This window comes from Tachypleus tridentatus, chromosome 10 (assembly GCF_004210375.1).
Source record: "Tachypleus tridentatus isolate NWPU-2018 chromosome 10, ASM421037v1, whole genome shotgun sequence".
Taxonomy (NCBI): Eukaryota; Metazoa; Arthropoda; class Merostomata; order Xiphosura; family Limulidae; genus Tachypleus; species Tachypleus tridentatus.
In genome coordinates, this window is record NC_134834.1 from 103,035,383 (window position 1) to 103,048,665 (window position 13,283).

The window sequence follows — 13,283 nt, forward strand, 5'->3', positions numbered from 1 at the left end:
TGATGTACTCTGATGTTTTACTGATGCAAAAGTTAGTGTTAATCCTGTTTGTGTAGGTAACTGTTGTTGGACTTTGATTCATCTAACATGAGAAGTAACCTTAATATTGTTGTTGTACTCTGACTCATCCAACATGAGAGGTACCATTAATTTTGTTAATAGAGGTTAAATGTTGTAGTTTGACTCATCCGACATACCTTAAAAACTGTTATAAGGACTTCAGAAATCAGCAAAAAAAAATTTTATTTATCTTTACATTTTTTTCCTTCCAGAAACTATATGCTGTATGTGATTTGGCTGTTGGCTTGTTGGTTTCTAAAACAACCAGTTTTGTTCTAAAAGACTTTCCAGTGGAACCATCACTACCCTCAAAACTCTATACAGATCCTGACAAGGTAAAACAAAAAAAAAACACTAGGTATTAGCCTATAATAATTGCAAATTCTAACAAGACATTAAGGTACTTTATTTCAGTTTAAAAATACTCATTTTACCATAAAGTGATACAAAACCTCAAACAGGGAACTTCCTCTTTTCTCCACTGTTTGTGAATCTCCTAATTTTCTGTAAATGTAAGATTTAAAGAAAACAAATTTTAGTTTTTTTCAATACCTTATAATAATACCATATTTGATGCTGATTTTGAAAATAGATTTTTGTGATAAAATGAGGAATAATAATAAAAATAATCAATAGGAATTATTTATGTTCATGAAAAAAGTAATTAGAAAGCAAACCTTGACATATAAATATTGATTGAAATAGAAATCGTATGTTTCTTTGAAGCTTGCAGTCTTTGGCATTGATGTATAAATACAGATGAATACTGATATATGTCATGTGATACCTTAAAAAATGTTTGGAGTTGCAGAAAACATAAATTTACCATAAAATTAAAATAAAGGTAAAATATATGTATTAGAAACAGTTAAAACATTTTTCATAAGAAAGTATACTTTTTAAATATTAAATGTAACTGATGAGACAGCTAGTCCAATATATTATCTTCCTCTTACTTCAGTTTGATAAAGGTTGTAATGCAAATAATGTGATGTTTATATACTACTAGTGTAAGAAATTTCAAAACCAACCTGTTATGTACATTGTATACATTAAGACTTTTAAGCGTAAAATCATAAAGCACAGCTTAAATTTGTATGCTGCATGAAATAAAGACCACAGTATTTTTCTGTGTTCATTGTATTATTTCATAGTAACTAAACTTGTTAATAAATAAACAAATAAAACTTATCTTTCACAGGCAACCTAATAAATTTACTCTTAAAATTTTATTTTGACATTGTTACATATGACAAGGTTTTATTGCAATAGTTTTTCATAGAAATGTGACATTTACTATATTTTTAAAGCTTTAGAACAGTGTTTCCTAAACACTTTTCAATGTTGTCACAATTTCAGACATCTCAGCTTTGTTTGCTACATGTGATTTTTTATCTTACCAAACCAGTGCCTGCCATGACTCAAATCAGTACTTAAGTGTGGTTTTTTTCATTTGCAAATTTCAAGAATGATTAATTTCATTTGTTTATAAATATAAACTAAATATATTTTTGCAGAATTGTTTGGAAATTGCATTTACACTTTGTTAGAAAGTTGAGGTTGTTTACAAGCTTACTTGGAAGTGTAAGATATTAGAGATTTATTGTTTAAAGCATTGTTTGGAATTCACAGCTAAACTTTGTCAGGAGGTTTCACTTGCTTATAAGTAAAGTTGGATCATAAGAATTAAATGTAGTTGAAAGTAGTGACATGGTGCTTTACAAACTGTTTGGGAAAAGGGATTAGTGATGCCTATTTTGTACTTGTGTACTACATTTTAAAATATGTTATTCAGAATGACAAAAATATTGTGATAGTATCTTTATTTTACTTGAAATATAATTTTGATTTAAATATATGCTTATGAGTATATGAGAATTTATTTCTAATTTTGTGTCAAAAGAAAGGAATTTTTAAGAGAATATTGAAAAGTTATATCTAGAAACTTTTGTAATGTAATGCTATTTTAATATAAAGATATTTATTTGTTATTCAACAGGATATATTTTAATAAAAAGTCTTGTTCTTGAAATTATATAGAGCTATAGCAACATGAAGATTTACCTACCACAGGAATTAATAAGTGAATTTACTCCACCTAAGGTGAGTTTGTAATATTTACTGATTAATGTAGATCTTCTAAATGAAAAATGGAAAAGATCACGTTTTTTTAAAACTATTGTTTTTAATATTTGGTGACATTTTATTAGATAAACTTGTGGAGTATTTGCATTAGACAGTATATATCTTTGGTTTGATATTAAATGTCTGAAAACTCATATTTACTGCTAATTTAGTTTTAATATGTTTGATGTAATTGATTAAAATATATGTTTTAAAAATATATCAGAGATCTGGTATTGAGATGGAAATGTTTGGACCACAAGCAAAGCAGGAGATAAAAAAGTTCACCAATGGCCGTGGGAGAAAACCTCGTACAGCTAATGGTAATGCCCATCAGTTAGACAGTAAGGATGGAGGTGATCAAGAATCCAATGAAGCTGACGACAGTGAGAGGTGAGTTAAAACACGACTTCCAGTAACAGGATTCCCTTTGATATAAAGACATAAAGAATCCTCCCAAATTGGAACCAAGCTGCAGATAAACACACAAACATTTCTTGGTAATTAGTCTCTGTTGAAATGATCACTGAACCAGTCTCACACTGTAAATGTTTTTTGTATTTTTCAAGAATTTGGGGATTTGTTTGATTCATCCTGTCTGAGAAAGTTGAAAACAGATTATCAGTGAGAAACGTTTTGGTGGGAACATGGCATGATGATGATGTGTCCATGGGGTTTAAAAATCAACTCTTGTATCTTTAATTTTCTGAAGTGAAAAGAGTTATAGAAGTATGTTCATTGTAGTTTTAAGTTGTATTTAGATATTCATATGACTATTTCTGTACAGAGCTTTTCTGATTGACTGTTAAGTAATACGTAAGGGAATATCTTTAACATTACATTTTGCTTTGTTATTGTTTTAGGAATATCTTTAACATTACACTTTGCTTTGTTATTGTTTTAGGAATATCTTTAACATTACACTTTGCTTTGTTATTGTTTTAGGAATATCTTTAACATTACACTTTGCTTTGTTATTGTTTTCCTTTTATGTGTAATTTTTCTCACTGATAACAATATTTTACAGTGAACAAAAGACAAGGAGGTCAGTAAGGGTTGTTGTACCAAAGGAGGAAACTTCTCCAGGTAAGACAACAAATGGAGCATATGTACCCACACCACCTGTCAAGCGAGGTCGAGGGAGACCAAGGAAATCTGAAACAGCTCAGTATGAAAGCAACAGAAAACCTGGAAGGGCAGTTTCTTCACATGATTCTGTCTCCAGTCAAGATGAAACCAGTAGCAGCCAAGGCCCAGTAATGAATAGCTCACAAGAAGATGACATTTCTGAAACACAGATGAAAGGAGCAAGACAAGCAGACCGAACTTTGAATGAATACTCTGACAAAGAAGAAGGATTCCAAGAAGAACCAGCATCCAAGAAACCAAGACCTACCAGTCAGTCTTCAGATATACCATCTAAAACTGAAAAATACCCAGAAAAGGGCAAACCACCTAATATTGTTTCAAGGTTAGCCAAGCATTTTTCATTTCCAAAAGTTTTATCGTGTATCGACCACAATTAGAAATTTATCGTTTTTTGTATTTCTCAGACATGCCCTACAGATATTGCTACACAAACTGGGGCATTATTTAATGTTTTCAAACATGTAGATTAGTGTTTCTTAACCACTCATCTGTGGACCAGTGCTGGTCAATTACAACCACTGCAACATTCCATTAAATTTCACACACAAAAAAAAGTTGTGTTGGTTTTTCTTTGTTCATCTGTTAGGTTGTCAAGAAATTAATGTTGCTTTTTAGATGAAAAACTCAACTCATATCAAAACATAAACGTATCAAATGAAGTAGTCTCCATTCTTGTCAATGATGCTTTTCCATTTTACAATCACTTAAAGAAATCAATTGACTTTGAAGCAAAAACATATCATTGTTCTGTTTAATACCTTCCACATTTACATAATTTTTTTTCATTAAGATGGTGATGCAGCAAACTATAAAGATGGTAATCTAATGGAGCTGTATCTGTAGAATTTGATGGGGTGGGGGGATCTTCTGAAGCCAATGATGTTTTGTTGTGTTGTATGTACCACATGTAGACTTGCATTGTTGTAGAGAAGAACAATACCTTTCCAGTTTAAAAGTGAAGGATGCTTTTAGTAAAGGACTTGATTTAAACATTCAAGTTCCTGACTGTTGACCTCTGTATTGACAGTCTGTTGTGGATTAAGGAGCTCAAAATGAATTTTGATGTCCAACAGAAATAAAGCATCACTTTCTGTGAATGGAGTCCATATTTTGAGGTTGTAAGTGGTTTTCATCTAGAACTTAGCCAATGTTTTTGGTGTTCAGTATTGGCACAGGGTGTCCATTTTTCATCACCACTGACAATTATATATATATATATAATGTTCACACGTTGGAACTGATGATGATCAGAGAGTTCATGAAGTTCCAAAACATCTTCTTTATGGTATTTTTCCATATTTGTCAGATGTTTACATACCTTTTTATGATTGGTTGGAAAGAATCAGTAGCGTTCCAGGTTTTTAAGTCCTGATTAAACTCCTTATGATTTTTTTTTTAAAGTAGCAAAAGTGAAAAAAATAAATCAATCTAGAATAAACATTGCATTGTTGTAATATTTTAGTTTGTATTGCTTTATGAATCTGTGTTGTTATTAGGGGACCTGGTAGACCACCTCGTAATTCCAATTATTCATCATCTCCTCAGAAACTGAGTTCTCCTGTTGTACAAGGTACACGCCAGTCAGCGAGAATAGCTGCAAAGTATGTATCTGTGTAATTTTATCTATTTAACTTGATGTACATCTGTAATCTTATTTTTGTATAATAAACAATTATCTTTGTTACCAGGCAAAGAAGTAAGTTGTCACAAGTTATTAAAAAGGAACGTAATTTTGTGTTGTTACACAGTGTTAATTGTTTTATTGGAACATGACCACTTAAGCGATTGAGAAATGTATTTGGTATACAAATGTTAGACCAAAGGAAGAAGATGAACAACCCAAACAGCTGAATAAATCTCGATCACCACCAAAGTCCTCAAGTCCTGTGAAATTAGTACTAGCATCACCGTCAAAGCAACAGATATTAAAGGGAAATTTGTAAGTGGTTCTAGTTACCTGTTTATGTATGTATGGAAGTTTTTCATGTACTCTATGTTTTTAAAATATATATTCATCAGATATGAAAGATCAGAGCTGCTGGGTATGTTTAAAGTAATAGTGTGACTTTGCAAGCACTAGCTGGATCTGATTTCTTACTTACCATCATGATACAGACTAAGAAAATATTAAATCTGCTCTAACATTGCCATTTCTAAATAAATCACTGAAAACAGGATGGCAGTGATTCATAGGAAACACTGCAAGTTGAAATACATTTTAAAAGTTCATACACATACACTCTATCATCATGTGAAGTCCTGTGATATTCCTTTAATTTTCTCATGTCCAGGGTTACGGGTTACTGATAATCAGTGGAGTTCTCTTAAACCAACGTAACTCAAGGACAAATGGTAAATTTAATGAAAGATAAATTACAAATTGAATCATAGGTTTGGCTTCATATTTATTGCATTAGTGTAATGTAATAATGCTTAGCTTACTTGAGTTAAATTTTTAACTTTTATTATTATTTTGAGACCTATACTTGTGCAGTATAATAGTTTTCATAAGATGGATGTCTCTTATTTAAATGTTTTGCCTATTTTCCTTCCAAGATAATATGGTTGTTCATATTTGTAAAACTATATTTTTATGAAGGTTGTTTAATATGCACTGCACATTTCTTTGTAATAGCATTACATTTCAAAAGTCACTGAATAGTATGTTTCATAAAGGAAAATGTAATTACTTTGAATCTGTGCCAAGTATTTAAAGTAGCATGTTTTCCCAGTTATTGTGTTTTGTAGTTTTGAATGTACCTGTTGAGTTATCAGGTTTCCTGCAGTTTATGTGGAATGTTTCTTCAGTAACTTTATTAACAGCCTGTCTTGTGATGTCATTGGTTAGGCTTTATGTACTTTACATTTCTTACATGTTTGTGTATTATATAACCATGTATAATTAGTGAATTTATTTGGGTTAAAGCCTGTGTATTTCATACATCTCTTTTAACCAGATTATTTATACAAATGTATTTTAAGTTAGTAAATATTTTAGGTAATGAGTTTACTTGATTCACTGTGATTATATTATCTAGAATACCTTTTTATTAACCAGTTGCAGTTGTCCATTGGAAAAAAAACAATCCTACAATGGCTTAATATAAACCTGAGAAATTCATTACATATCTTTAACATGACTGTTTATATGTAATCCCAGGAAGTCAGTACATATCTTTAACATGACTGTTTATGTGTAATCCCAGGAAGTCAGTACATATCTTTAACATGACTGTTTATGTGTAATCCCAGGAAGTCAGTACATATCTTTAACATGACTACTTATGTGTAATCCCAGGAAGTCTGTACATGTCTTTAAGGTAATTTGCACATAACTTTATTTAAATATTGCGTGTTTCTTGGGACAAACATACAAGCTGTTTACATGATGGATGCACTTGTACATACAGGTTTCAGTGCAAATTGTAAATATTATAGAGGTTGATACTTTGTTATTGTAAGTACTTTGTGTGAGTAGATTAAGTTTCTCAAACATTTACTAAACTGATCTAGGCAGTAAAATATCAGGTCCTTTTATTCAGTTTTTATATCATTCTAGTGTAGAAGTTAAAATGAACTGTTTTCAGTTTAATAGTTCCCTTTGTGTTAAGAAATGTGTGCAAGAATTTTATGTTATAGGTTTATTTTCAAGCTGTGAATCAATTGTTTCAGAAAGCAAGGCTGTAATATTTGCATTAAGAAAAATGTACAAAACTACAATACAGTTCAAGCTAACATAGATTATTTTTTGTGTAAAAAATATTTAATTCAGAATTAATATAGTTAGTTTTTAAATTATCATAATCTGTGTTTTAAAACTGGCAATGTATAGTGAAGTGAGTCATTTTTAATTTCACTGTTTTCCCTACTGTATATATTGCTAAAATAAGTGACTATTAGGGGAAATGTAGATTTGCCATTTAGTCTTTAGTAGTGTATTTTTAAATATCTTTTACCCTTTTTGTTGAAGTTACCAGTGAAACTTATTCTGAGTGACCAAAATCCTCAAATTGGAAGCAAATTTGTATATATGTGCATAAAAAAACCAGCTTTATAAATAATAGGATGAAATTTAGCAGTGTTAAAAAGTACCTTTATTTTTGTACACCCAGTGTACTTGTGACTTGATTTGACATTAATTTTGTTATAGCATATTTTAATAGTTCATTAATTGTATATTTTTTGTAGTTAAATCATGTCAATATATAAAATGGAACAGCAGGTGATTTTTAATTCTGTGCTTTATTATTACAGTCTAATGGAAATGTGATTGACATAGATTGACATTTATTTCAAAATAATGTGCGTGTAGCACTTTCATGTGCATGTTATTATGAAAGTGAGTAAAATTTATGTAATAGTAATTTACAGAAATTACTTTACTGTGATTACAAGAGTTTTGAGAATCATGTTGAGATTAAGGTAAATATTTCAGTTAACAATACTCAACAGTAGTTTGAAAATTTCTTTTAAAATTTCAAATTTTGCTCCAGTTGTAAGAAAATGATGAAATTGTAAATAATTTAACAGGAAGAGCCCAGGAAACAGTAGTCAGGAAGGAACAGATACAGGATCCCCAGTCAAGCGGGGTCGGGGCCGGCCTCCCTCATCTTCTGCACTAGTTAAAATTATCTGTACTTCGTCCTTGTCGGCCTCTTCATCTAGGGTAAACAATGAGATTTTTATTAAACATTTTGTTGATATATGTATATATATATTTTTTTTTTTCCGTGTCATATATTTCACTAGCATGTTTATTGGGACTGCAATACATTCTTCCCAAATAAGATACCTTTTGATATTCTGTTACTACTTTTGGTTTGTTATTACTTGTAGAGTATATTAATTGTTCAATATAAAATACTGTGAATTTGATTGCTTATGTTTACACCTTGTTATTTGTTAAATTTTTTTTATGTTTCACAAATTTGGTGTTGATTAATGCCACTGTTAATAACAGTTTCTAAAATATATTAATAAATAGTTTTTTCTTTAAACCAATTTATCTGAATCTACAAAGAGGTGGTTTAAATTCTTAGTGAAGTATAATACTGATGTTCTATCCATTCATTTCTGGATGAAAAGTTGATCTATTAACATGATAAGAATATTTCTATCCCTTTGTTCAGGAATGACTTGATTCATAAACCAAAGTTGTAACTTACATGGTATGCATGTACACTTTGTTGTTATATTTTATAATGACAGCAATACACCAGTGGGCAATTTTTATACATGTCTTTTCAGTATATTATTAGCTCTGTCCAGACTGGTAGTGAATCTCTGAACCAAGCTATGTTAGGACACCTTACTACCTGACCTTAGGTTGCTACTAAATGTTGTTTGGGTAAAAGATTGGTCACATAGTTTTTATTTGAATGATTTTACTTCTGTCTTTATTGCAGTGTAATCATACTTTTCACGTAATTTTGTTACTAAAAAGTTAAACAAATTACTCGGAGGTTACATTGAAATCTGCCACTTTACTTACTTCAATAAGTCAACAGTTATTATGTCACTTTATCATACACCAGGAGTGTTACACTTCTGAACAGTGAAGAGCTGGATGGTAAGTTATAAAAACAAGACCAGATATTATCACTGCTGAAATATATTACTACATAATATACTGTTGTCTACAGTGATAAATTAACGTTGGCTGTAAATGGTATTTATATAAGATATTATTAATTTAGAATCTTAAAACCATATACTACATTTCATAATGCTGTAGTTGTCAAGTGTGATAAATGTAGGTTTATTAGTTTTATAACAAGTAACCATTTGCTGGCTTCATGTAAATACTATTATTTTGTACATTGTTATAGAAAATGTTCTCTGTGAAAAAATTCCACAGTTAAGTTTACTTTAATCCACTTGAATTTAACCAATAGAAAGCACTGAATCTCTTGTCTTCGTTGTTTTTTTTCCTCCATTAACAGGGAAGGGGACGAGGAAGAAAACCACGCCGGTAAAGTAATCTGTTTATCAGATTCCTTCATGGCCATATAAAGTCATCACATGCAACAGTCCTTGTATCAGTTAGAATCATCAAACATCTGTGATGCAACAGTAAGTACATACACAAGTCAGTGGATGTTTACCTAGTGGAGGTATTTTCCCACTCCTGACTACTGCACACCATATGGAAACAGAAGAAAGACATGTTGAAAACTGTTAATTTTTAATATAGCTGCTAACCTTCAAAGTGTAGCACTGCCTGAATTGACGGGTTAATCTTCATAGTGCTACATTGATTCAAGCGACATTATGGGACTTCTTCATGGACTGTTTTTAATACATTCATACATGCTAGGTTTTCATTTGTCTATGTTTTCTGTTTTCTAGAATCTTGAATATTATGTTCTCATTTGTTGAACCATAATTATCATTTAATCAGGGGAAAATGTGTGATGTATTACTACATTGTGTGTGCTTTTAGGAGGAAAAACAAACGGAAGTAATTATGAGTTTCTTTAGACTAAAAGTAACTCATTTTCTTTATTCCAGTTGTAAAAATTGTCATTAAAAAACAAGTTTGAATTTTAAAATTTGTTAACCTTTCTTTTTTTTCAGTTTTAAAAAAATGTTTTTAATGGTTTTTATGTGGACAGCCAGAACTATTAAAAAAATGTCATATCCACATGGGGTTTGTTTCTTAGTTTAATATCCACACACATGACTCAGCATTTATCTGTGTGACAAGATAAGTATTTGCTTAACAAATAGAAACAAGTGAATTAGTAACTGTAAGACATTTGTATGAAGACTTTATGTTTCACAACAGTAGTTGGCTTTCATTTTAATTTGATTTGGTAGATTTACAGAAACTATGCTTACTTACTGTATATTGAGTTGTGGTTACAAGTTTTGTAATGGATATATATCGTGTAGTTTATATTCACTTTTCGGCATGTAAATAAGCTGTTTTTATAAACTATCCAGTTTGGAAAAAATATCATTTAATGTAATGTTCATGTTGAATTTGTTCCCGGCTTTTTGCACTCAGGCTGTGCTTCACTTTGTACAGCATTTTATTGGAAGACATTTCCAGAGCCAATAAAGTGTTGTTTTGGGAAGTCCTTGTTCCCTTATTTCCTGAGATCTAATTTACACAGACTGTATATAAATACAAGATCTCTGAGTATAAAAAGATTTGTCTATTTTTACATATTTGACTTTCAACATATCTTAAACAGAAGTCAGACAAATTGTTTTTTTTTTCCCTTTTCAGTCTCAGTCAAAATAATACTTCTCTTCAGTAAGGAATTATCTCATTATTGAGTGGAAAATTATTAATGTGAACACAGGATGTGCTATGAATCCTAAATTGTATTGTATAATTCATACGGTATCCACAAGTAGTGAAAAGGTTTAGTATCAAACATCCTGTTTGTATGAATGTTTATATTTGCAGTGAAAATAACTTGTATGCTTGATAAGTTGTTATCAATGTTTGGTTCTTCGCATTAAACACCTGCACAGTAATAAAGTTAATATTTACTGTAAGAGTCCACTTCAAGGAATGTCCACTTCAGTATGAAAGTAGTTATACCTGTTTGGTTATACAAACTAACTGATGTGTAAAGTGAACTTGGATCTCTCTTGAACTGAGACTTTGAGATTAAACAATTTCTGGAAGACTTGGAAAAAAATATTTTACAATGGTTACAAGAAAACTATAAACCTGAAGTCTTAAGAATAACATTCACTGTTACCTAATAACCACAAATTTTAAAACAGTTAGCAATCTCCTTGTTCCATAAAGCTGTCATCTTAAACATTCTGATAGTAACGTTCTTATTCATAACACTGATTAGTCGTATCTTAAACAGCTAGATAGTAACGTTATTCAATAACACTGATTATATAGACATCTTAAACAGGCAGATAGTGACGTTCTCGCTCAATAACAGTGATTTGTCAAACATATTAAACAGCCAGATAGTAACGTACTACATAACACTGATTAGTCAGATATTTTAAACAGTGATAGTGACGTTCCTGTTCATAACAGTGATTTGTCAAACATCTTAAACAGCCAGATGGTAACGTACTACAAAACACTGATTAGTCAGATATTTTAAACAGTGATAGTGACGTTCCCGTTCATAACAGTGATTTGTCAAACATCTTAAACAGCCAGATAGTAACGTTGTTGTTCAGTGATACTGATTTGTGAGACATGTTAAACCAACTGATAGTAACTTTCTTGTTCAGTAACTGATTAGTTATACAACTCAAATAGCCAGTTATTTACATTCTTGTTCATAATACTGATTAGTCAGACTTCTTAAACAATCTGATAGTAACGTTCTTGTTCAATAACACTGATTAGTCAGGCATTTTAAAGTGCCAGATAGTAACGTTTTTGTTCAATAACTGGTTAGTCAGACATCTTCAACAGTTTGACGACAACATTGTTTTTAAGTATCACTGATTAGTGAGACATCTTTAAATTGTCAGATAGTAATGTATTTTTTATAACCCTTATTACTCTGACATTTTTAAAGATCCAGATAGTAATGTTGTTGTTCAGTGACACTAAATAGTCAAACATCTTAAACGGTGATAGTAACGTTCTTGTTCATAAGATTGGTTATTCAGACATCTTAAACAGCCATATAGTAACGTTGTTGTTTAGTAATACTGATTAGTCAGACATGAAATAGTCTGACAGCATCTTTTTTTTCAGAAACTGATTAGTCAGGCATCTTAAACAGTCTGATAGTAACGTTCTTTATTACGCTGATTAGTCAGACATCTTAAACAGACAAAGAGTAACGTTGTTGTTCAGTAACACTACTTAGAAAATTTAAACATTCTTGTTGTAACGTTCTTGTTCAATAACACTTATTAGTCAGACACTTTAATCGGTGAGATAGTAATGTCCTTGTTCATAACACTGATTAGTCAGACATTTGAAACAGTGATAATAACGTTCTTGTTCAATAACACTGATTAGTCAGGCATCATAAACAGTCTCATAGTAACGTTCTTGTTCAGTAACACTAGTTATTCAGACATCTTCGACAGCCATATAATAACGTTCTTTTTCAGTAACACTGATTAGTCTGGTGAAGATGTGATTGTTCACATCTACAGAACACACAATTTTTTCAATCATATTAACGCTACACATCCCAACATCAACTTCACATGTGAACTAGAAGAAAGCAATCAAATATCATTTCTTAACTTCAAAATTACAAGAACCGATACACAATTTAAAACAGAAATCCACCGAAAAATCACCCATACTGGACTATACATTCCTTTCCATGAAACAAAACAAAAACTCAACATACTAACAAACCAAATAAACACAGCCTAAAACTATGCTCACCAGATAAAATTAACGATGAATCAGACAAAATAAAACAATACTTCATCAGCATCAATAAGTTTCCTCCACAAACCTTAGAAAACATTATACGCACACACCTAGACATAAAGCAAAATCAACCAACAAAAGTAAATATATCTCACGAAACCATATACTGCTGCATACCATATATTCCATATATTCAGCAGAAAAATAACAAACATTTGGCAAAAATTAGTAACAAAATATGACATTCCAGTTAATACCAAATTTGTTCAAAAACCAGGCACAAAACTAAGGTCTATATCATGTAAAAACTACACTGACAAACACCACACCAACATTATTTATAAAACACAATGTGATAACTGCCACGACTTCTATATTGGAGAAACAAGTAGAAAAATGGAAACCAGATTCAAAGAACATAAAAAGTCACCTTCATACGTTTTCGAACACTGCAAGTCAAATAAACACAACATAACCATAGAAAACACTCAAAAACTAAATAAAGAAACAAACGCAAATTTAAAGAAGCCTTACTTATACAACAACTGAAACCCAAAATAAACCAATATAAAGGAACGCCTTTATACCTATATTAAATATAATAAAATAAATAATA

The 13,283-nt window shown here is 30.7% G+C and overlaps 1 protein-coding gene across 4 annotated transcripts in view; it reads left to right on the plus strand.

Annotated features, from left to right (window-relative positions):
* The window catches only part of LOC143230003 (sister chromatid cohesion protein PDS5 homolog A-like), an 87,375-nt gene extending 76,963 nt beyond the window's left edge, over positions 1-10,412 (plus strand). For all 4 annotated transcript variants that reach the window (XM_076462941.1, XM_076462942.1, XM_076462943.1 and 1 more), the window contains 8 exons: positions 273-395; positions 2,101-2,163; positions 2,411-2,577; positions 3,212-3,655; positions 4,830-4,934; positions 5,150-5,272; positions 7,864-7,999; positions 9,276-10,412. In XM_076462941.1, coding sequence (XP_076319056.1) covers positions 273-395; positions 2,101-2,163; positions 2,411-2,577; positions 3,212-3,655; positions 4,830-4,934; positions 5,150-5,272; positions 7,864-7,999; positions 9,276-9,308 — 1,194 coding nt within the window. In that variant the 3' untranslated portion in view covers positions 9,309-10,412. The remainder of the gene's footprint in view (positions 1-272; positions 396-2,100; positions 2,164-2,410; positions 2,578-3,211; positions 3,656-4,829; positions 4,935-5,149; positions 5,273-7,863; positions 8,000-9,275) is intronic.
* Positions 10,413-13,283: the final 2,871 nt, after the last annotated feature.